The sequence below is a fragment of the Giraffa tippelskirchi genome, chromosome 4, assembly GCF_054371585.1.
Source record: "Giraffa tippelskirchi isolate mGirTip1 chromosome 4, T2T-mGirTip1v1.2.pri, whole genome shotgun sequence".
In the NCBI taxonomy this organism is placed as follows: Eukaryota; Metazoa; Chordata; class Mammalia; order Artiodactyla; family Giraffidae; genus Giraffa; species Giraffa tippelskirchi.
The window spans coordinates 157948256-157972504 of record NC_137278.1 but is presented as its reverse complement, the minus strand read 5'-3'; the positions used below and the strand labels follow the sequence as shown (position 1 = coordinate 157972504).

General features: G+C 38.8%; 2 protein-coding genes and 1 long non-coding RNA gene across 15 annotated transcripts in view; 1 reads left to right on the top strand and 2 right to left on the bottom strand.

The window, feature by feature from the left end:
- The window catches only part of CCDC38 (coiled-coil domain containing 38), a 39036-nt gene extending 22453 nt beyond the window's left edge, over positions 1 to 16583 (top strand). For 4 of the 13 annotated variants that reach the window (XM_081595292.1, XM_081595291.1, XM_081595288.1 and 1 more), the window contains 6 exons: positions 2890 to 2959; positions 4657 to 4808; positions 6010 to 6145; positions 10201 to 10406; positions 12028 to 12124; positions 14439 to 16583. In XM_081595292.1, coding sequence (XP_081451418.1) covers positions 2890 to 2959; positions 4657 to 4808; positions 6010 to 6145; positions 10201 to 10406; positions 12028 to 12124; positions 14439 to 14552 — 775 coding nt within the window. In that variant the 3' untranslated portion in view covers positions 14553 to 16583. Of the gene's footprint in view, positions 1 to 2889; positions 2960 to 4656; positions 4809 to 6009; positions 6146 to 9055; positions 9245 to 10200; positions 10407 to 12027; positions 12125 to 14438 lie in introns of all 13 variants that reach the window. The other 9 variants (XM_081595290.1, XM_081595284.1, XM_081595281.1 and 6 more) reach the window with 3 other exon arrangements.
- LOC145546942 (uncharacterized) lies at positions 635 to 14197 on the bottom strand. The gene is made up of 6 exons (XR_014083402.1): positions 12909 to 14197; positions 12559 to 12675; positions 10594 to 10672; positions 6961 to 7098; positions 3971 to 4170; positions 635 to 698 (listed from the first exon to the last, which is right to left on the bottom strand). It is a non-coding gene; the product is annotated as an uncharacterized LOC145546942 (long non-coding RNA).
- SNRPF (small nuclear ribonucleoprotein polypeptide F) lies at positions 14406 to 24088 on the bottom strand. Its single transcript, XM_081595321.1, has 4 exons — positions 23946 to 24088; positions 21973 to 22098; positions 16287 to 16351; positions 14406 to 15725 (listed from the first exon to the last, which is right to left on the bottom strand). Exons 1-4 carry the CDS (start codon positions 23946 to 23948, stop codon positions 15659 to 15661), a joined length of 261 nt encoding a protein of 86 aa, XP_081451447.1. The 5' UTR covers positions 23949 to 24088; the 3' UTR covers positions 14406 to 15658.
- Positions 24089 to 24249: the final 161 nt, after the last annotated feature.

Sequence of the window (24249 nt, the reverse complement as noted above, 5' to 3'; positions counted from 1 at the left end):
GGGATCTTCCCAACCCAGGGATCGAACCCAGGTCTCTCACATGGCGGGCAGATTCTTTACCAGTTGAGCCACAAGGGAAGCCCAAGAATACTGGAGTGGGTAGCCTATCCCTTTTCCAGTGGATCTTCCTGACCCAGGAATTGAACTGGGGTCTCCTGCATTGCAGGCAGATTCTTTACCAACTGAGCTATCAGGGAAGCCCCAAGCTACCCTAGGGGAGCTGTAAGAAAATATATTGATGTCCAGGATGGACACCCTGACCCCAAAGGAAATATCTGGGCCAGCAGTGTATTATCCATGGCAAAAGTCGACACAGACACTGTGCTCTGAATGTCAGGGGCCTTGGGGCCACTCTACTTCTGTGGCATTTTAGAGTCACTGTTTTGTTGTGTTTTAATTAAATTTTTACTTTGAGAGAATTATAGATTCACATGCAGTGACAAGAAAAAATACAGAGAGCTCTCACTATGCTTTACCCAGTTTCCCCCAATAGTAATATCTATTGCAAAATTGTAGTATAATAGCACGAACAGGATATTGACATCAGTACAGTCAAGATACAATCAAATACAGAACATCATCATAAGGATTTTCCATGTTGAAGCACAAACTAATATGCAAACGTCACACTCACCTTCTCAGAAAGTTCACTGCTTCTTAGTTTCTTTCATTTACTCAGCATGTATTTACTGAGTCCCCTATAGGGCCAGAATAAATAAAAAAGATAGTCTTTGCTCTCAACAAGCCTACTGTCTGGTGAGGAAGACAGACAAGGAGTTCGTCAGTTACATTATACCATGATAAGGCCATTGGAAGGACAATCAGGGTGCCTCAGGCATGCAAAGGAAGGACTCTCAGCCCAGAGGAGAGGTGAGGGACTGGAGAAGCAAGGGCAGGATCAGTGGACACCCTCCAGATCAGATGGCATCTAAGCTGCATCTGGTGAGAGGATGGGGGTCAGTGAAGAGGGAAGGGGCTGCTGGCACGAGGGTGGCAGTGTTTGGGTCTGTTCAGAATGGCTGGGCTGCCGGGTGTAAGTGGACAAGACTGGAGGCGTAACTAGGTATTGTCTCATGAGCAGGGAAGCAGTGGGGTCATCCCAAAAGTGTCTGTGTTTTGTTCCAAGTGCCCTGGGAGTCACTGAAGGTTTTAGCAAGAATGTGACAGAGGCTCAAAACAGATTTACATTTTAGAAAATTGGATATGGTAGTATTTTAGAGAACAGAATGGACAGGGAAAAAACTAGAGGTAGAGGAGCCAGTTAGGAACCTGTGGTCACAATTCATCTGATGAGAGATAATGAACTGCCTCAGCCAGACAGTGGCAGCCAGAACAAAGAAGGAGAGGCTATGGGACACATCAGGGAAGTGCTACCTACGGGCTTCCGCCAATAAAAAGAGTGGCCACAGATAACTCCCAAATTTCTCCTGTGGCAACTGGATGTGTGGTGTTGTCATTCAAAGGCATTAGGAGCACAGTAAGGGGAGCAGGCCGGAGAGGTAAATAAGGAGTGTGATTTTGGATGCATTCATCTGAGCTCTCTATGCGACACCCAAGTGGATACTGATGTTCAGCTGGAAGCTGGACACTGAAGTCCAGAGCTCAAGAGAGACAGAGATGTGGGAGTCGGTATGTTAGTAGTGGTTGAATCTATAAGAGAGGATCAGCCTCAGAGGATGGACAGAAAGAGAGGGAAGAAGGCTGAGGAAACACAGACTCAGAGTAAAGGAACCAAAAAGGTAACATAGTGTCAGAGAGGTGGGAGAAGATTGATTTGAAAATGATATCACTGAAGCCACTAAGAGTGGACTGAACGGTGGTACCCAGTGCTTTCTCAGGGGATGTTTCCCAAGTATCCCTTGACTTCTGTGGGCCTCTCAATTTTCCTACAACATATTTCCCATTGCTAAAGGGCAGCTCCAAGTAGGTTATTTTGTCCCTTCAAACTCAGCATGAACAAAGCAAATGTTAATCTTGTCCTTGTGTTATGCTTAGTTGCTCAGTCGTGTCCGACTCTTTGTGACCCCAAGGACTGTAGCCCATCAGGCTCCTCTGTCCATGGGGATTCTCCAGGCAAGAATACTGGAGTGAGTTGCCATGCCCTTCTCCAGGGGAACTTTCTGACTCAGGAATCGAACCTGGGTCTTCTGCATTGCGGGGGGATTCTTTACTAGCTGAGCTACCAGGGAAGCCCAATCTTGTCCTTATCCTATCCTTAAAACTGTTTTCCTTCCTGTTAGCGTGACCTCCATTACTCCAGGCTCACAGACTACAAATGCTGAAGTCATCTTGTCTCTTCTCTTTTTGCCCCAGTAGCTCTTTCTATTCTTGGTTCCTATGAATTCTTTCTTTCCTGTGTCTCTTGATTCTCCTCCTAACCCCCAACCACTGGCTTGTTTTCCACCATCACTACAAGCATTACTTACCTAGGTCACACCAACAGCTGCTTTACTCCTTCCTTAGCCCCTGCCCTTTTAACGTTCCAATCATTTTCAATTTATCCTTCTTAAAGGATTCTTTCAGAGCCACCTTGCAAGCCACATAACTATTCTTTAAGTATGTATCTCATCACCCACCCCACTCCCCAACCAACATTTCCTCAGCCTGATCAGAAGATATTTTACAGACGCACCTCAAATAATTGGTACCACGTGGTATGACCCTTCCTTGTGGTCTCTTTGTTTGCATATGTCACCCTTGTCTGGGAATGAATCTGATTTTCTTTTGCATATTCGTGGAATCTATGGATTCCTGCAATTCCCTAAAAGGCTAAACAGGCTATTGAAAAGAAATAGGTTACATTTAGGTTCCAAAAATAACTTAGTAATGAAAGCAAATCTGTTGATAGAAAATGGCTCAGAAATCAGGCATTTTCTTTTCCTTTTACAGCCAAGCTGAGAGTATCAGTTCAGAAGACAGTTTGGAATTCTTTTTAGATGATGATATGGACTATGATCTGGTAACTAGACTATTTGTCTTGACTTAAATATTGTTTGGTGAAAAGTATAGATGCTCATTTCTTCTTTTGAAATAAAATGTCCTGTTCCAAATATTCCACAACCTTTCAGAAGAAAATATGATTTTTAAAAATTTATTTATTTACTTGTTTGCACCAGGTCCTAGTTGCAGCATGCGGGATCTTTAGTTGTGGCATGTAGGATCTAGTTCCCTGAGCAGGGAACGAACCTGGGCCCTCTGCATTGGCAGCATGGAGCCTTAGCAACTGGACCACCAGGGAAATCCCCGAAAATATGATTTTGATACTGTTCTCTAGTTGTATATATAGTTCATGTCTGTCATCAGACATTTAATGAAAAATAAATGTCAAGACTTCCCCGGCGGTTTAGTGGTTAAGACTCTACACTTCTACTGCAGGGGGCATGGGTTCAATCCTGGTTGAGGGAACTAAGATTCTGGATGCTGTGAGGCACAGCCGAAAGATTAAAAAAAAAAATTATAAGTAAATAAGTGTCCTTTAGAAGGTAACAATTTAGGAGATATATATTATCTACAATCTTCCTGTGAAAATAACCACCTCCTGATTATTTATCATTTTATTGGGGCTTGAGATATATTGGGTAGCTGGACTGTGAGATAAATTGACCTTCAACAAAACAGCTCTTTGTGGCTACAGGTCTGATTGTGAGTTAATCTCACCCTAGATACAACCACAGAAACTCACAGAAAAGGAACAAAAAACACTTAAAAGCATTATCTCTATACTATATATAACATAAATCATCTTTTTTTGTGTGTGTGTGGAAAAAGCACAACTTACCATCTTAACTAGTACGTGTATGATCCTGCAGTGTTAACAATTAACACGCTGCTGTGTAACAGACCTCTGGAACTTTTTCATCTCGCAAAATGGAAACTACACCAACTGAACAACTCCCCTATGCCTACTCCCTCTAGCCCCTAGCAACCACATTCTACTTTATATTTCTAAGAGTTAGATTACTTTACATACCTCACAAAAGTGGAATCATGCAGTATTTGTCTTTTCATGAGTGGCTTATTTCATTTAGTCTCATGTCCTTATGTTTTTCAGGTTCATCCATATTGTAGCAAATGACAGGATTTCCTTATTTTTTAAGGGTGGATAGACCACATTTTCTTTATCCATCCATCAATCCATTGATGAACATTTCAGTTGCTTCCACTTCTTGGCTACAGTAAATTTGATGAACATGGGGGTGCAAATATCCAAGTCATCTTGCTATAAATTAAATTTATTTAAAGTGATATAAACTTATACTTAAAATTTTAGAAAATAGAAAATTATTAAAATGTAGGGAGAAAATGACCTTCACTTAGTCCTCTGTCTTTTCTCATTCTACTTCTTCTTGTCTTTCCCTAGAAACTTGCCTTTCCTTTTTTCCTGCTTTTGCCTCCTCCTCTGCTCCATCCCTCTTTCTCTTTTCCTCACTCTCTTCTTCCTTTTCCCCTTCTCTAATAAACTTCATCTCCCGCCCAACACCCAAAGTGTTCTCTTCCCTAAGGCCAGCTCTCACATGGAAATAGGCTCTCGTCACTCTTTGCCCATATCTCCCTTATAATCGGAACAGTATTCCTTTACCCCACTGTTTTTTCCTAGATAAGTCACATGTGCACAGGTAGCATGTTAAGTGAATTATATTCTTCATTATTGATTAGGAGCCAGAACTTTACTTCAAAGAACCCGAAGAGTTACTTCAAGTCCTCACAGAGCTGGAAGAGCAGAATCTTACTTTGGTACAATATTCCCAAGATGTAGATGAAAATCTTGAAGATGTAAATAAAAGAGAAAAACTTATACAGGATAAAGTGTAAGTCATAAAAAACAAGTAGACATTCTATTAACCAATTTCTAATCAGAGATGAAGTCCACCTTCACTTATGTATGGCCCTTCCTTGTGGTCTCCCTGGATTTAGGGAAGAATTTTTATTAATAATAGTTTACACTGCAGAATGTAAAAAGTAGGAATTATATTTACACAGAATAGACTGGTTTTAGTTTTAGTCCCTAATTCCTTTCACTTGTCAAAATATTTTCCTAGCTAGCAAGAATAAAAGACAATATAGAAGGTTATAAAGAATCAAAATGTCACCTACTGCCTTACTCTTTGTTCAATGCAGTTTTACGCTGTCATCTGGCTGACCAAATCATGCTTTGGATGATAATGCTAATAAACTCATTTTCCTTGGCTGTGACTCTCAGCAAAAGTTTTTTTATGACTTAAATATTGTATCATTTTATAACGTACATATCAATATCAGGGCTATTATAGAAGGATTTCTGTTGGGAAGGGGGCTTATTTGATGACTCAAAAAATTCCTTCCTACTCTAATACTCATTGTAAAAATGTGTAGAACCTTTTTAGGAAGACTCATTTGCACCAGAAGATGTCAATCTTTTTAAATAGTTAAGTCAAACTGCACTGAACTTTGGGACATATTAGAACTTAAGACCATAGTCTCATAGCCACCCAGTAAACTACAGTCTCCTTTTAATCCTTGTCTCCTCACTTCCAGTCCTCAGTATATGGTGCCCCCACCATGACACTATGATATGAGGGGATGGGGTGGGTATGGTTGGGCAGGAAAAGGGGATCTATATCAGAAGCTCTAAGTAAGGAGTCAGGAGTCTCTACTTTTCCCAGTGGCTCCCCAGGTATTCTGATTGTCAGTCAGGTTTGAGAACAGTGACATCCTAGGTCACCCAGCTTGCGTTTCCAATACCTCAATTTTACTGCTTTTTCTATTTGGGGGACTCAGGGGAGCCACAAAAGTAGAGGGGTGAGAAAATACTTCCTGATGGACATTGAAAAGCATCTGTGCATTTATTTTTCTTATTTTAACCTGAAAAGTTGCAGGTACTTTGTCAATGTCTTAAAATATAAACTTCTATTTGGCTTACTAAGCATAGGATGTTGACACATGATCTAGAGAGTGTTGAAGCTCCTGTCTGATGGTTTATTTCACTGAATCATAAATTACAGATAAGGGTCTCTTTCTTCTTTGCAATAGAAATACCAACATAGAGTTTCTTTTGGAACACAAGGAATTGCTCAAGGCCAACTGTGTAAGAGAAGAAGAAAAAGCAGCAGAGTTGGAATTAAGGTCCAGGCTATTTAGTTTTGGAGAATATAACTCAGATGCTCAGGTAATCATTCTTTGCCTGCAGTAATTTTATTTTGGCTCATGATAAGAACCTGCATTCCCTGTGTCTTAAGCATTGGAATAGGAGGATTAAAGCAAACCACAAGTCCCAGGTTGATGACAGGCTGAAAACCTGCTTGGAAATTACCTTGTCAATATGTAACAGGCAACTTACACAGTAGATAGAAAACATTAAATTATCATTGGCACTCTCTTAAAAGGATAAAGTATGATACTGAGATTTCCCCACCTATAAATATATTTGTTTTAGTCAGTATACACATGACTATACATATGAAGTAGTTCACTGCCTGTGATAATTTTGGTATTAATTTGAAGGGCAAATAATGAAGACAGGAAGCACTGAATCAGCACTGAATGGAGTATTTTCCAAACACTGAGCTTGTAATAGGTTGTGGCCCCTTTGGGGCCTGTAGAGATCTATCACCAGAGCACTTGTGACATACACTAGTGTGCTTACCTGTTTGCATGCAGGTCTCTCCCAGCTGGATGCAAACCCTAGGGCAAGGCTGGTCTTACCTTTCTATTCAGCCAAGTTTAGCAACCTCATAAAGCAGGTGCTAAATAAATGTTTGTTGAATGAATGATCAGGCTAGTTTTAAGACCCATAATAAACTCCAGCTAGCATTGGTTTCCTTGTAAAATCTTGAATGAAATAAAAATTCAAATTGTATGTGAGACTAGTATCACAATTATAGTTATGAACTTGATTTTCAAACAGGAGTAGATTTAAGGGGACTCTATCAGAAGATGACCATGCTCCCTTACCCATAAGCAGGCCGGGTTACAAAAACAAACCTGTTTATGGCTCCAGGCACAGTCCACATTTCTTATGTGGTGTAACACCAAGGAAGGAAGGGATGGGGTTGTGCACTGCTAGGGCAAAAAGGGTGATGATAGCCACCTTTCAGCTCTTCAATGCTGTCTTTTTTACACCTTTAAAAAAATTGTGGTAAAAAATATACATATCATAAAATTGACCATTTAACCATTTCAAATGTACAATTCAGTGGCATTAACTATATTTGCAATGCTGCATAATCATCACCACTATTTACAGAACTTTTCTATCATCCCAAATAGAAACTCTGTACCCAATAAACAATAATTCCCCATTCTCCCACCTTCCAGCTTTCTGGTAACCTCTGTTCTACTTTCTATCTCTATAAATTTGTCTGTCTTGTTGTTTAGTCACTAAGTTGTGTTCAATTCTTTTTGTGATCCCATAGATGGTAGCCTGTCAGGATCCTTTCTTTGTCCATACTTTCTTTCCCATGTAAGAATACTGGAGTGGGTTGCCATTTCCTTCTCCAGGGGATCTTCCCGACCCAGGGATTGAAACCCCATCTCCTGCATTGGCAGGTGGATTCTTTACCACTGAGCCACCAGAGAAGCCCTTGCCTGTTTTCAGTAGCTCATATATATGGAAGTATACAGTTTCTGGACTTTTTGTGTCTGGCTTATTTCACTTAGCATGTTTTCAAGGTTCATCCACGTTGTAGCATGAGTCAGAAGTCTATTCCATTTTATGGCTAAATAATATTCCACTATATTTTTATACCATAATTTGTCTATCCATTCTTCTGTCGATGGACACTTGGGTTGTTTTCACCCTTTGAGTCTGTTTTAAATAGTTCTGAAGCTGATTAACATGAAAAATGTCAGGTAGATATCAGAGGTATCTCCCAGTGCCCTCCACAAGCCCCTTTCTTCCAAATTTAGGGTGGCTATGAAAAAAAGTAGCATTTCAATACTCAAACTTTGAGGCAACTCGATCCTGAAATGGAGAAGACAGAATTGATCTGAAAATTACTTATTAAAAAGACTATGACATTTTGGTCACAAGTATAATTTGGGCATTCATGTATTATACACTCTGAAAAAATGGGAGTTAATAATTCACAGTGTCTCTTAGAAAGTGAAATGTTGGGGCAGAGAAGCAGCTCCTCCCACTTCTCGCAGCCTCTCTTGGCTGCCTCTCCTCCGAAGTGCTCTGGGTTGGGCCCGCCATCTGGTAGCAGTTCAAGAGATGGGACCTATACTTAGTTTCTCTGTCATCTGTAGGCCGATCTATGCCTGGAGCTTTTTCTAGGCCTTTCTGCTCTGTTGGGCCAGGCCCTCAATCTGTTTTTCATACATGAGTATTTAATCTCATTCCCCAATCCTGTTTCTTATACTGTTCTTGTTATCTTAATAAAACATCTCTCCTTGTCTTTTCCTCTCCTGTTTGACAGGGGGAGCTTAAGTAATAAGACATGATGAAAGGTTGTTGACCATTCATCTCTAAAGTTCTAAATGTTCACGAGGTTGCCTCCAAAAAACTTCCATCAACTACTAATCATTCTCACATTCAAGATGTTTTCTCAGAATATATATTTTTAGTGACACACACTGCAGTAATCTTTTCCATGTCCAGTATACAATGTTTTATCCCATTGATGAGTTACTTTTACTTTTTTCCTTTTATATTTTTCTATATATCTAAAATTTCTAAAAGGAATGTGTTGCTAATAAACAGGGAATAGAAATGTCATTTAGAAAGGGGAAGAAAAAAGGAGCTTTATGGCAAACAGGACTTTTTTAATAGATATTTCTCCAAACTTCCTAAGATCATATTTTAAATATAAATAGGGAATACACTAAGTGTTACTGTAGGAGGAAAGAAAGGGGGCTTTATAGTAAATAGGACTATCAGAAAGCTTGTTAAACTAGGTGGGAGAGACAAGCTGTTTGAAGTACACTATTGGTAACAGATCTTGATTTGTAATTAAGTGTTGGTAGCTCTGTAGTGAGTCTGTGGTTTCAGGAGGGGTTTCCCATGGCTCCTGGAGCCACATCTATCTTGAATATTATTTGTCCGTGGCTTTATGGTGATTCTCATCTCCTTGAGCAGAAGCAGGAATGGGGGCAGGATTCTACCAGGAGAACGATTTACTTTGCCCAGAAGTTTATTGAGATCCTTTTATCTGCGAATGCCGGGTATACAGTGGAGACACAGAAAGAGAGCTTTCTTACGGTCCCGAAACATGTTACCTACAAGCTTGAACATCTCTACCAACAGTTAAAACGGCGCAGTAGCCAGGTACAGGGATCAGCAAGGTGTGGCCTAAGCTTCCGCTTAGACTAGAATACTGGAATGGCTTCCAGATGGAGAGAATGAAAACTCAAAATGTTTTGTAGGCCAGCCTGGGAAGCTGTTTGCTTGTAACTTTCTTTTCCCTCTGAGAGAATTCATTCATTTATTCAGTAAACATTTATTAAGTGCATAGTTACATGCAAGGCGCTACTTTACACATAAGTATAAACGTAAGAAATAACTCCTGCCTTCCAGGTGCTTACAGTCTATAAGGGACAATAAGACATGTATGCAAATAACTGTCAGACAGGATTATAGTGTTAGCAATTAGAGTAGTAAACACAAAAAAGGGAGTTCACATACTGCTACTAGGAAATGCACTGGAGTGGGAAAAAAAAAGGATTTAAATGTCTATGTAGTGTCTACTTGAATGGGAATGATACACAAAAACATTCAAGCATCCTATTAAATTGTTTTATACCTAGACTGAAATATTTTTAAAGAAATAATCCAGGGTGTTATTATAGTAATGCTCTATGTGCTGTGCTTAGTCAGTCAGTTGTGTCTGACTCTTTGCAACCCCATGGACTGCAGCCCACCAGGCTCCTCTCTTCACTGGGATTCTCCATGCAAGAATACTAGAGTGGGCTGCCACGCCCTCCTCCAGGGGATCTTCCAGACCCAGGGACTGAATTCAGGTCTCCCACACTGTGGCGAGTTCTTTCCCTGAACCACCAGGGAAGCCTGCTCTGACTATAAATTATGACATAAATTGACTGCTTCATTTTTTTTTCACTGTTCTAATGTATTAAAGTTTTTCTTTTAAAAAAGGAAGTATTTAGTAGAACATATTAATAAAAGTCTTTTCATTACAATATAGTAAAAGGGAATTTTACATTTATAGAATGAACAAGCAAACAGTAATGAGATGTTTTCTGCTCTCCTTTTCCTTTTAATCTCAGGAAAAACTGATAGACTCTCTTAGTAAAAAAATTAACCAAGTATACAAAGTCTGCATTGGAGATGCTGAGGTTGGAAGCCTCAATGCAGTTCAAAAGCTGGTAAAAGTAGAGTCTCGTCTGGTAGAATTGAGTGATCTCATTGACTCCATTCCCAAAGAAAATGTGGAGGCAATTGAGAGGATGAAACAGAAAGAACGACGGCAAAGGTACAGTCACTGTCTTATGATATACATGTAACAAAAGCCTTAAACATTAGGGAAGTCTGTTATATGGCAAGACTCTATTATACACCATATAGACACTGGAATCAAACTCAGACCTGCTGTCCTCATAGAGCTATTATTTAGTATGGAGATATATGCATTAATATTCTTATGAAATAAATGTCATTACCAATGGTAAAATGAGCACTGTGAAGGAAGGAGTTCAGCAGAGACAAATGAGTTTCAGATAGGCAAGGGGTCCTTCCAGTCTGAAAACAAGTGAATTTTTAGAGTAAATATCCCCTACTTATGAAAATATTCAAAGGATTATCATGTGGAAGGAGAATCATACTTGTGGTGAAAGGGCCTAAGACTAGAATTTCCTTAATTGGAAAACTACAGGGAGAGTCAATCTGTGAAGAAATTGTTTCAAAGAGCTAGGTAATGAGGGTTTTTCCTTGGTTCCTAACTGCCTAACTATAAAATGGCAATAATGACACTTATCTCATACGGTTGTTATGAGGATTGAATTAAATAATCTATGTAAAAGCACTAAAGCATGCTTGGCATACAGTAAGAACTCTAATAGCAGACATTCATATTAGATACTTTGTTACTGCTTACCACTTTACTGGGGTGCGGGGATACTGTTCTACCCATATAAAAACAAAGACTAGAATATATTAAGGTGATCCTGATGGGATTTTGTTGAATATGAAGCACATTTTAAAGAAATTATGAGAAATCACTCCTTCCACAAGATGACCTTTCACTTACACTAAGCATTTGCATTTTTTTACAGTAGAAAATATATTCTCACTAAAGTTTAATTACAACTATTTCTAGCAGTGAGATTAATATGTGAATCTAATCCCAATTATTTATTATTTCGATCAAAAGAATTTTAGTGGATTTTTCCCCATGGTTTGGAGACACCTAACATAATACCTAATTTTGCATAAAAAATGTTCAGTGAATGTTACATTGATAATTATATACATCCATAAAATAGTAATCACTTGGCAAGTGGTTATTCTGCAACAGGCAGTGGACTAGACAGTGTGCATAGGTCATCTCATTTAATTTTATCCTCACAACAACCCTAAAGAGAAAAAAGACAAATAGTATTTCTTGGCCTTATTTGAGGATAACATGCAAAGAGATTTATTGGAAAGTATATTTTTTTGGTTATCAATTGAACTATACACTTGTGACTTGTGTACTTTTCTGCATGTTATACTTCAATAAAAAGGTTTAAAAAGAGGTGAAAATAACTGGAAACTATCAATAATTCAAGTGGCCATCATACAGATTAATATAAAGTACTGAACTGTAAATGAAATGAGAGGGCTGTTGAGGTGCTTGTTTTGGACAAAGATCTGGGTAGACTTTGCTTCTTCCAAAACAGTGACATGCACTTTCTTCCCATTTCAACATAAACAGGGTTTGTTGTTGAAATTTCACCTGAATATTCAAAACCCACAATTACGGGGGAAGACAAATTATTTTCATTTAACCTTAAAGGAGACTTAACAATATTTAGGTAATTCTTTATCAAATAGTATTGATGTAGATCTTTTTGACTGTGATTTATAGTTAGAACAATGTCTTCCTCTTTTGACAGGTTGCGTGAAGAGAAAATGAGAGAGAAACAGAAACACCAGGAGGAAAGGCTAAAAGCTGCCCTGGAAAGAGCAGTAGCACAACCAAAGAAAAAGAAGGTCTGTGTTTTATTGTTAATACTAATAGGTCCAGCTACATCAATGTGTGAGGGCTTCTGTAATATGAAAACAAAATACCTAACTCATCTAATTTATCCAGGTTAAACTTCAGTAAGTCTGCTGACAGTTTCAACTGATCTCTCTGGTTCCTTGCTATTTTTAGAATAATTCAAACTATTGGGTCTACAGTTCTCCATTAAACCCACTTTTTGGTAAAAGAAACTTCTCCCTCGCCTCTTTAGCTCCAGGTACATGAAACTAGAGAAATACAAAAAATAATAGTGGATTATATACAACTGGAAGGGTCTTTTAATCCTCACATTGTGAAAATAATAATGAGATTTATAGCTGAAGTTAAAATAATTTACCCAGTCACTTCAGATTTAGCAGCAGAATCCAAGCCGAAGCCAAGGTTCTTCCTATTTCAAGATTACCTGTTCAATAAGAAGTTTAGGATGGGGCAGTCTCCGAGTACACGTGCTCTCTTACTCCCCCTGGGTATGAAGGGCCGTTTGTTTCTGTATGCCTCTCTTCCTCCTCTGAGTTTGAGTCTGAAATCATATTCCAGGGAGGCAATTTCATAGTTATCCGCAGAACTAATGTGGACACTGATTCTAACCACAGTCGTAGCTAACGCATAGTTAATGTTTATTATGCACCTCACAACCAGCCACTGTGGTACTTAAAAGTTGTGAAGTACGGTAACTGTTAATATGTACTATGTTAAAAAAGTAATGATTTTTATTTAAATAAGTGTTTATTTTTTAAAAGGATCTGTACTTACCTAGTTCACTACCTCTGACTTGTCCTCTTCTTCCAAGAGATAATTAGCCAGTTAACATCCTGCTACATGTATAAACTGTTATTTACTCAGCCCACCAAGTTAAAGTGACCATTAATGAGTTTTATGACCTTTGTATCCCCAATGCCTGGCACACAATGGACAGTCAATAAATGCTTACTGAGTTAACAGACTAAAATTGAGAATGTAAACTGAATCTGGAAGAAAACTGAAACAAAAAAACCGCTGCTAAGTCAACAATATATGAAGACCTCTGAAAGAGGTTTTTACTCACAACACTTCATTGCTGGCAATTTTCTCAGGCAGAAATTAATAACAAAGGTTATCAAAGGAGATTGGTGCAGGGTGGGGAGGTGGGGGAATCTGACATTAGAAAAGGAATTCTAGGATTCTGGTCCTCTAAGGACATTTTTGTTGTTACAATGAAGGGGAGGATTGCCAGTGCTATTTACTTCCCTGGAGCCAGGAATGTCAAATATACTGCAATGCAAGGATGGTCATACACAGGGTTGGTGCCTCTTTTGAGACACAATAGAGATGTCCCATCAAATTTCATGCCCAATAGAATAGTTTTTTATCCTTTTAATTTACACAAATTCAGATATAAAGGAAAAAGAAAAATAAACAAAAGAGAGAGAAAAGATTCAAAGAGAAAAATTAGTATGACATAAGTTGAGTATATGCCCCAGAGAGAATAAATAGATATGATTCAGGGTGTCCCTAAGCCTCTCCTGGTTGGAACACCTCCAAAAGCCAACAGGATTGTGAGTGCTCAAGAAGACAATATGTGGTTTTCTCAAGTTATTGTTTAACAAGATTTTAAATGCTAGTAACTGTTGCTCAGCAGAGGAAAGTATCACTTCTAACCAGAGAAACTAGCTACTTCTCCTACTGGTGGTTACTGAGAAATGAAGTGTTGGCCTCAAACGTGGCTTACGATATCTGAAACAAGCTATTTGATGATTTTATCTGCTGCTGCTGCTAAGTCACTTAGCAGTGACTGTTAAGTCACTGCTGCTGCTGTTGAAGTGATCCTGTGCGACCCCATAGACGGCAGCCCACCAGGCTCCGCTGTCCCTGAGATTCTCCAGGCAAGAACACTGGAGTGGGTTGCCATTTCCTTCTCCAATGCATACAAGTGATAAGTGAAAGTGAAGTTGCTCAGTCGTGTCCAACTCTTCGCGACCCCATGGACTGCAGCCCACCAGGCTCCTCCGTCCATGGGATTTTCCAGGCAAGAGTACTGGAGTGGGTTGCCATTGCCTTCTCCAGATGACTTTATCTAAACCCTCCCATTTCCCCATAACACCTAACTGCTCTGTCTTCTGCATACCACGGTACTCACAGGTAACTCTGGTCGCGTTTGGACATCCATTAGGCATCAATCTCTCTGTAACTGGATTATTTTAAACTATACTATCCTTTGGGAAAATCAAGTTAATAATTAGTATTCTTGGGTTATACTTCAATAGAAAATGGTTACATGAAAAATATTATTTTCTTTTATTTCAGCAGGGAAGACAACTTATCTACCGTTCAAAACCTCCATCTGGTAACAAACATGAACTACTTTTAGTCAAGGATACAAGAACAAAATCCCTGGAGGAAGAGTATTTTTTCACTTGAACAGGAGCAGTAAGACATTTATTACCAAAATGCCTTAGGCATATTCTGTAGATTTTGCTTTTCAGTCATGGCAATATTCTGCCACACATACAGGCCTAACCAATTTCAGAAGACAGGCCCTTATTCTAAAAGACCCTTATGACTGGAAATGAGTTACATTATTTTGTTGAAGACTTTTATTATCCATATCCTAACCATTATTTTATATAGCTAAACATTTATACCTTCTGTTGTCCCAGTTGCGGATACACATCCACAGCTACTTTGTTAATGTAACTATATGGTGAATGACCATTTAAGAGCAATAATGGCATTCTGACAACACAAGACTTTAAATAATTTTTTTTCAACTGATCCACAGGAAATTTCATAATATACGTTTTTTCACCATGAAGTATACATTTTAACAATGTACAACTCTAAAATACTGATTTTGAGGAGTTCAAAACTTAAATGAAAACCACTAGATTATGTGGTCTGAACATAACCAACCTTGAGACTGATTTCTAATTCACATTAAGGTGTTCTGTTCAGAAAACTTAATTCTCTTAAGTGAACAAACCATATGCCTCTAGCCCACATTTGATTTCACAATTTCTGTTGTGTTCTATACTTAAAACTATTTTAATTTTCAGGTGGTGGTTCAATTTTAGCTGTAATGTATATATCATTTAGCTTATACTGATATAGTGTTAACGTGTAATTTATTGACTACTGAGTAAAATAACACAATCTATATGAATTCTAAGAAAATATTTAACTTTATATATGTCAAAAGTGGCTCAAAAATAACTTTAAAAGAAACAGTTGGTTTTAAATGGTCTCAGTTAATATATAATTCCAAGGGCTGAAATTCACTTTCACAAACATTTATAAAGCATATAAATAAATTTAGCTCATAGGAAAAAAAAATACAGCATTGGGTTTACATGAAAACAAACGAATAAAGTTGGGTGGCTTTTAAAGCATTAGTTCTGTGAATAATCTTTGAACTGTTTCATCTGAATATGCAAGTATCTGAATATGAATAGCCGCTCACAGTCAAACTGAAAACCAAACAAATTTTTATTGTCTACAAATATATATAAAAAAATTGCCCAAAGATGCTATTCTCTCATTTCCCCATCTTCTTCTTCTTCTTCAACACCCCTGATATAAAGGACATTATTACACCTGTAAACAGAAAGACACCATTTTGTTGTTTCAACAAGAAACCATGTAAGATCTGAATTATTACTATTACTAGATTTTTTTCATTACAAAAATAGTAATGCTAAAATTACATCATTTCTCTTTTAAAAAAATTTACCTTTGGTTGTTATAGAGCACACGGTACTATTTTTATACAATGTGGTTGTTAAAATGACTAGAATTCAGAGCTGTGAAGCTAGTTCTAGAAAGTAAGTATAATACAAACAACTAACAGCAGACAGACCCACCCAAAATTCAAAATCAAGTTCTTGCAACTAAAACCACTGAAAAAGGCACAGTTAAGAGTTACAAAGTTTAATATCCACACTATGAAAACCTTAAGAATGAACAGCTCCCAAGTATTTAAATCTGCTTTGACAAGATGAACAATTTCCAGACTCTTGAAGTCTAGTTGTAGCACATTATTCTAAATTAATAGTAGTTAGAAAAAAAATAAGTCTGAGACTGAGGCACTAAGTTTATTTAAACATGTATTTCTAATGCTCATCACCAACTCCTTATATATACTACTGACAGTGTTACCTTATTAAAACTTCACCCAGATGTCCAGACAATGCTCCATCTATGTATTCTTCTGTGTTTGCAAGCTTTAAATAAGAAGAAAATGTATTATCATACCAGAGGAAAACAGTATTATATACCTAATACTGGTGAGAGAACTTATTAACTGAGACCTTTCTGTACCAATGACATACATTTATCTACAATAGTTAGCTTTCCATTACTACTGTAGTCCTTTTTGGTTTCATGTAAAACATTAAGTAAAGTTAACGATGATGGATGCAGAACTAATATATAATAAAGCTTGTTTCAACACAATTTTTAAAATCTCTCAGTAATGTATATTTCTTTCAATATATTAAACATTAACATGTCAGAAAGTCTCTCATTTATGAATAAGCTTGAATAATTCAGTTCTAAAGAACTAGACAGTAACTTTTCTTGGAGTAACAACATTGTATCAATCATACTGAGGAACCCAATGGGTATAAAAGCTATGGTTAAAATGCCAAATACTCTTATATTATTCAACAACCAAACTAAAGAACTGGATAAGGATTTTTTAAAAAATATGCGCTAACAAACAGGAAAAAAAAAGTTAAGAAGAGGTTAAATAAGAGTGACCTTTATGGTTATTTTAGAGAACTCTATTATTTCTAACTTTACATCAAAATGTTTAGCTTTCCTTCTACATACAGTTAATAAACTTGTGAATTAAAAAAAATTACAATCAGTGCTACTGGGACTCAAAAAAGAAACAGGAAAAGAAACAGGCAAATTTCCATCATTAACTAGATCAAGTGGGCACAGGGAAAGAAAAACAGGGCTTAGAAAGGATGTTAGGTAAAGCACTTAAAACACATTAATGAATTAATAATGCTACTGGATACTATTCCTTCTCCTAGACAACAAAAATAATCTCGTAGAGGATATGGTTTTGCCTGAAATTACTGCTGACAACTAGTTTTGTATGCAAAAGATCAACCAGCTTTTTTTTTTTTTTTTTTAAGTGATGATTTCCAGCAGATGTTCACCAACATTTAACTGGCTTCTAAATTATACAATGATGCTTCAAAGGCCTTCTACCACAGTTTTTTTTTAATTTAACTACAGCTGATTTACATCACTGTGCTAGTCTTGAGTGTACAGAAAGATGATTCAGTTACACAAACATTTTTCAGATTCTTTTCTGTTACAGGTTACTACAAGATACAGAGTAGTTTTAGTTCCTTGTGCTATACATAAAATCCTTGTTGATCTATTTTATATATAGTAGTGTGTATCTGTTAATCCCAAATTCTCAATTTATCCCTCTCCATCGTTCCCTTTGGTAACCAAAGGTTTGTTTTCCATGTCTCTGAGTCTGTTATGTAAACATGTTCATTCTATCATTTTTTTAGATTCTACATTTTTGTCTTTAAGACTTAACCTTGGGGTACATGTATCTTTTTGAATTAGTTTTCTCTGGATATATGCCCAGGAGTGGGATTACTGGATCATATGGTAACTCTATATTTTAGCTTTTTAAGGACCCTCCATATTATTCTCTATAGAGGATGTACCAATTTACATCCTGACCAACAGAGTAGGAAGCTTCCCTTTTCTCTACACCCTCTCCAGCATTTATCATTTGTAGACTTTTAAATGATGGCCACTCTGACCAGTGTGAGTTGATACCTCATTGTAGTTCTGATTTGCCTTTCTCTAATAACTAGTGATGCTGAGCGTCTTTTCATGTGCCTGTTAGCCATCTGTACGTTTTCTCTGGAGAAATGTTTAGGTCTTCTGCCCATTTTTATTTTTTTTTATATTGAGCTGTATGTGCTGTTTGTATATTATCACATTTTAAATAAAATCCAAAAGTCTTACTATCACTTAAAAGGCGTTCCATGACTACCACTCCAACTTACCTAGTTCAACTCTGCCTACTCACTCTGCCCTGGCCTTCTTGCCAAGCCTTGAACAGAAAACGCATGTTTCTGTCACACAGCCTTTGCAACTTGCTGTTCCCTCAACCTGGGATGCTCTTTCCCAAGAAAGGGCTTCCCTGATAGCTCAGTTAAGAAAGAATCCACGTGCAATGCAGGAGATCTGTTTGATTCCTGGACTGGGAACATCTGCTAGATAAAGAATAGGCTACCCACTCCAGTATTCTTGAGCTTCCCTTGTGGCTCAGCTGGTAAAGAATCTGCCTCAAATGTGGGAAACCTGGGTTCGATCCCTGGGTTGTGAGGATCCCCTGGAGAAGGGAAAGGCCACCCACTCCAGTATCATGGACTAGAGAATTCCATGGCCTATAGTCCATGGGGTCGCAAAGAGTCGGACACGACTGAGCGACCTTCACCAAATATTCTTGACTCACTCACTCAATTCTGGTCTCTGCTTAAATTTACTTCCTCAGAGAGGCTTTCCCTGGCTATCCCATCTAACACTGTACACTCTTGTCACGCTATTCCATTTCTGCTTTCCTTTTCTTCAGAGCATCTACCATTACCTGATATCACACTATATAACCATCTTCCATCACTAAAGCATAAACTTCTTGAGGACAGCAACTTTGTTTTGTTCACTGGTATATTCAGTGCCAGCGAACAAACTCAAAAAAGCATCACCAATGTGGTTAGTTACTCAGAGATACATTTCATAACTCTTGCTGGTTCACTAGAAAGCTACATTACTTCTAAAACCAAATATTTGGCAGGTATTTTTTTATTCCTTTCTTTTAATGAGATATCATTCCTGGAGCATAAAATTCTCTTCAAGTGTACAAGTCGGTGATTTTTAGTATATTCACAAACTTGTGTAATTAATCACCACTATGTCTGGAACATTTTTAGCACAATGGGTATAGTCTTCAAATTTTTCTATAGCCCTGGTAAACAATTACTGCTTAGGTAATTTTCCAGGAACTTTGGGCACCTGAGAATGGTCTGTTCAGGTGATAAACTCTAAATTAAGGAAAATCTCAACTTTGAGCCTGTAAATGCTCCTGTTAGTATTCACCTAAAAACATAACCAGTATAGAATACATGGAGTCATGATTGGATAGACCACCTATCTAGGTACCCTTTAAAATTCATTCATCAGTCATTAATCAGTCACATAAATACCTGTGCTTCAGGAAAATATAACCTCAAATATTTTCTTCAAAAAAGTGGCTGGAAACTACTAGAGTTAAGCAACAAAAAACAAACACCCCAATTTAAAAATGGCCAAAGGACATGAATAGGCATTTTCCTCAAGATATGTAAATAACCAATAAGCACATAAATAGGTCTCAACATCACTAATCATTAAGGAAATGTGTGGATCACAATCAACTGTGGAAAATTCTTCAAGAGATGGGAAAACCAGACCACCTGACCTGCCTCTTGAGAAACCTGTATGCAGGTCAGGAAGCAATAGTTAGAACTGGACATGGAACAACACACTGGTTCCAAATAGGAAAAGGAGTACATCAAGGCTATATATTGTCACCCTGCTTATTTAACTTATATGCAGAGTACATGAGAAACGCTGGGCTGGAGGAAGCACAAGCTGGAATCAAGATTGCCGGGAGAAATATCAATAACCTCAGATACGCATGACACCACAGTTATGGCAGAAAGTGAAGAACTAAAGAGCCTCTTGATGAAAGTGAAAAAGGAGAGCGCAAAAGTTGGCTTAAAGCTCAACATTCAGAAAACTAAGATCATGGCATCCAGTCCCATCACTTCATGGGAAATAGATGGGGAAACAATGCAAACAATGAGAGACTTTATTTTTCTGGGCTCCAAAATCACTGCAGATGGTGATTGCAGCCATGAAATTAAAAGATGCTTACTCCTTGGAAGGAAAGTTATGACCAACCTAGACAGCATATTAAAAAGCAGAGATATTACTTTGCCAACAAAGGTCCGTCTAGTCAAGGCTATGGTTTTTCCAGTGGTCATTTATGGATGTGAGAGTTGGACTATAAAGAAAGCTCAGCGCTGAAGAATTGATGCTTTTGAACTGTGGTGTTGGAGAAGACTCTTGCGAGTCCCTTGGACTGCAAGGAGATCCAACCAGTTCATCCTAAAGGAGATCAGTCCTGGTTGTTTACTGGAAGGACTGATGTTGAAGCTGAAACTCCAATACTCTGGCCACCTGATGCGAAGAGCTGACTCATTTGAAAAGACCTTGATGCTGGGAAAGATTGAGGGCAGGAGGAGAAGGGGACGACAGAGGATGAGATGGTTGGATGGCATCACCGACTCAATGGACATGGGTTTGGGTGGGCTCCGGGAGTTGGTGATGGACAGGGAGGCCTGGCGTGCTGCGGTTCATGGGGTTGTAAAGAGTAGGAGACAACTGAGCGACTGAACTGAACTGAAGGAAATGCAAATCAAAACAATGAGATACTACTTCACATTATTAGGATGGCTATTATTATAAAAACAGAAAACAAGTGTTGGTGAGGATATTAAGAAATTGGATCCCTCATCCATTGCTGGTGGAATGTAAAATGGTGCAGCTGCTGTGGAAAACAGTCTGGCAGTTCCTCAAAAAATTAAAGAATTACCGTATGATCCAGCAATTCCACTTCTGGATATAAGACCCAAAAGAACTGAAAGTAGAGACTCTTAACTGATACATGTGCACCTATGTTCACTGCATTATTCACAATAGTCAAAAGGTGGAAACAATTCAAAAATTCAACAACAGAAGAATGAGTAAAATGAGGTATATACAGTCGACCCTTGAACAATACAGGTTTGAACTGCATGGACAAGTTGATGCTGAACCACGATATGGAGAACCAACTATGGACTCCAAGCATCTGTGGAGTTTAGTATACCAGGCAGGTCCTGGAACCAATGCCCCAAGGATACCAAGGGACTGCTACACACAATGGAACATTACTTCAACCATAAAAAGGGATGAAATTCTGATACATGCTACAACATGGATGGACCCTGGAAACACCATGCTGAATGAAATACGCCAGACATGCAAGGACAAATATTGTAAGATTCCACTTATATGAGGTACCTAGAATAAAGACAAAAAGAATAGTGTTTACCACAAGGCAGAGGGAATGGGAAGTTCTTGTTAATGGGCACAGAGTTTCACTTTGGGATGATGAAAAAGCTCTTGAAATGGACAATGGTGATGGATGCACAACAGTGTGAATGTAGTTAATGCCACTGAGTTGCACACTTGAAAATGATTAAAATGGTAAATTTTACACTATACATTTTTTAATCTCAATTAAACACAAAGTATAAAACCTGGCCAAAACATTTACAGTAGCTAATTTAACAGACACATAGTCAGTTCATCAATTCCTTTGGTCTGTCTCTTTTCTCCCTCAAGAATTGCTTTTATCAAATTACTGTTATACATTCAGCGTTCATCAAGACTTCACTTGAAAAGTTTCTCTCAGAGCTAAGTGCTGCAAAAATTTGTGCTTTTTCTGTACACTCTAGTGTATTTGTCTTATGGCACTGTGAACCAAATGTCTGAGCTCTTCTTACCTGTAAACACTAGGAGTGAAATCTGAGCCCAATCTCACACACAGTGATCACAGTTACAGCATCCTCTCTGGCCCTGACTTTATTCCTGAATTTTGCTTTATGTTTGTCAGTTATATTAATTATATCTTTGAAAGTCACACTAAACCTCTGAGGAGACAGGGGAAGAAAAATAAATACAACTTAATGATCTTTATAACTCTTCAGCTCACCTGCATGTTCATATAGCCATCTACAGACACCAGGTAGCCTTTGTACTCCATTCCCCATTTAAGCTTCACCATTACTGGTTTTCCTGTTAATCCGTTGAGGAAAGGTTTGGGGTTGAGGGGCAAACTCTGCATAAAGAACAACAAAAAAACCCCCCAATTTGATTAATTCTCTTTATTAAACCACCAATACTTTCTGGTGTCCAAATGAAGCAAACTCTTGATATCCTTTCACTTTATTACATAATTTTCACTTTTGTTGAATAGCTTCAGAGAAATTAAAATACCTAATCAGCCAATTTCATCTTCAACCCATCAAAACTTATATAAGTATTCATTGTTGACTTAAGAAACACTGAATACCTAATATACATCACTCATTGTTCCAAGGCCAGAAAGAAACAAAGGTAAAGGCAAAAAAGGAAAAGAAAAAAGAGCAGATGACAGTCCCTATTCTCATGAAGCCCACAGTGGGAGGGTCAAAACATACAAATAGACAATTATTTTGCAATGTAGTAAGAGGAGATATGCTGCATACAAGGATACCAACAATCTGGGGTTAAAGCAAAGGGAGGATTGCTTGAAATAAGTAGTGCCTTTGTTTTAAAGGATGAGAGGTATTACCAGAGGGAAAAGGGCTGATCTAGGCAGGCTGGGCTACCTATGTAAAAGGAGGGAATAGTGAATCAATCATGTGATCTCTGGGACATAGGAGTTACTTCTGTGTGAGGCCACAGGTGGCAGATCATGCTCCACAGCTTTTCACTTCGAATTCCAGGAGATAGGATTGGCTCTTCTTTGACTTGCAGTGTCTCCTACTTATGGGCAATCCCTAAACTTGTTTATTCAGCAAACCAATAGTATCCCCAGTCAATTCAGACTTTATTCTCTTTCCTCATCTGCTCACTCAGCTCAAAGAAGGAAAAGAACCAAGAAACCTGGCTACTGAACTCCTCTAGAATAAACATATTCGGAGTGATCTCAGGTGGGTCTACAATTTTCACTCTGTCTTTCTCCAATTCACCAGCCACAAGGTTAAGTATTGCTTTTATCTCGGCTTCAAATGCTTCAATGGCTTCCTAATGCACTTGGGAGTAGAATCCAGACCCCCTCATAAAGCCTAAGAAGTCTTGCCCAACCCTATCTCAGAACCTCTATCCTTGCAAGCGGCTGTAGCCTGCTCTCAATTCTTTCAACTGGCCAGGTTTTCCTTTCGGCCTTAGAGCCTGTGCTCCTGATCCCTGTGCTGGGCGTTCATACACTTCTTTCTACTGTTTAAGGAGCTGCATTGTCATAACGCTTAGGTTTCAGGTTAAGTCCCTCCTCCAAGAGATGCACGCCGTAACGACCCTTCTAACGTACCACGGCAGCCGTTCACAGCACCCTGTTTGCGCCCTTCTCAGCACTTTACTTGAAAGTACACATTTATCGTCATTTGATTAATGTCTTTCTCCCATACCGACTGAGTTAACCTAGTGCACGGTCCGCATCAATGCTTTTCATCCTGTAGTCCAAGCACCTAGAACTTTACCTGGCCCAGGCACTGGCAGGTAGCAGGCGCTCAGTAAACATCTGCTAAATGAACAAATTCATTTGAGAATACTCAAAGGCTGGGCTCAGTATTCCAAAGGGCTGTGGGGCCTCCCAACATTACTGGACGAAACAGGATTTTGGAGTGTGTAAAGTGGGACGTGAAAAGTCGCTTTATCTTTACCCCAACCCTGGGCCCCACGCAGCAAGAACACCTCAGGCTCAGATTCAAACGAAGAGGAAGGAGGCAGGAGCACTCCTAGGGAGGGAAAGACAGGGCTTCGGAAGGAGGGCGCGCCTCAGACAACAACGGCGGGGAGAAAGAGGCCGGCCACCGGGCCCGCGGCGCCTCACGCGGATGAATGGGAAACGCGCGAAATCACCACCAGGCCTGGCGAGCCTCCCTCTCTCTCACGCGCAACTCTGGTCGTTCTCTTTCTCCTTACCATCGCGACTACTGCTGCGGTAGTGAGGAAATGCTGCAGCCTACCCGCCGCCGACGCAACTGTCGTGCGACCCTCGGGACTGAAGTAACCACACACGGCTTTAAGAGAAATGGCCGCCAAATAGCAGCATGACCTTTCACCTCAGACTACCGCTCTTCTGGCTTCTGTGATTGGACTCAAAGAGACGCGTGATGATTGGAGGAAGTGCTGCCTGTCTCCTGGCAACCATCGGCGCCAATGGGTGCGTACCTTCTTGGTAGCGCGCGGCCATTGGAAAACGAGCTACTTCGCTCTGCCGGAAGAA

Coding starts and splice junctions, on each gene's coding strand:
- SNRPF (XM_081595321.1), bottom strand. Junction 16,352..21,972: donor ATGGCTATATGAACATGCAG/GTGAGCTGAAGA, acceptor TCTTATTTAAAG/CTTGCAAACACAGAAGAATA. Junction 15,726..16,286: donor CTGGGTGAAGTTTTAATAAG/GTAACACTGTCA, acceptor TTCTGTTTACAG/GTGTAATAATGTCCTTTATA.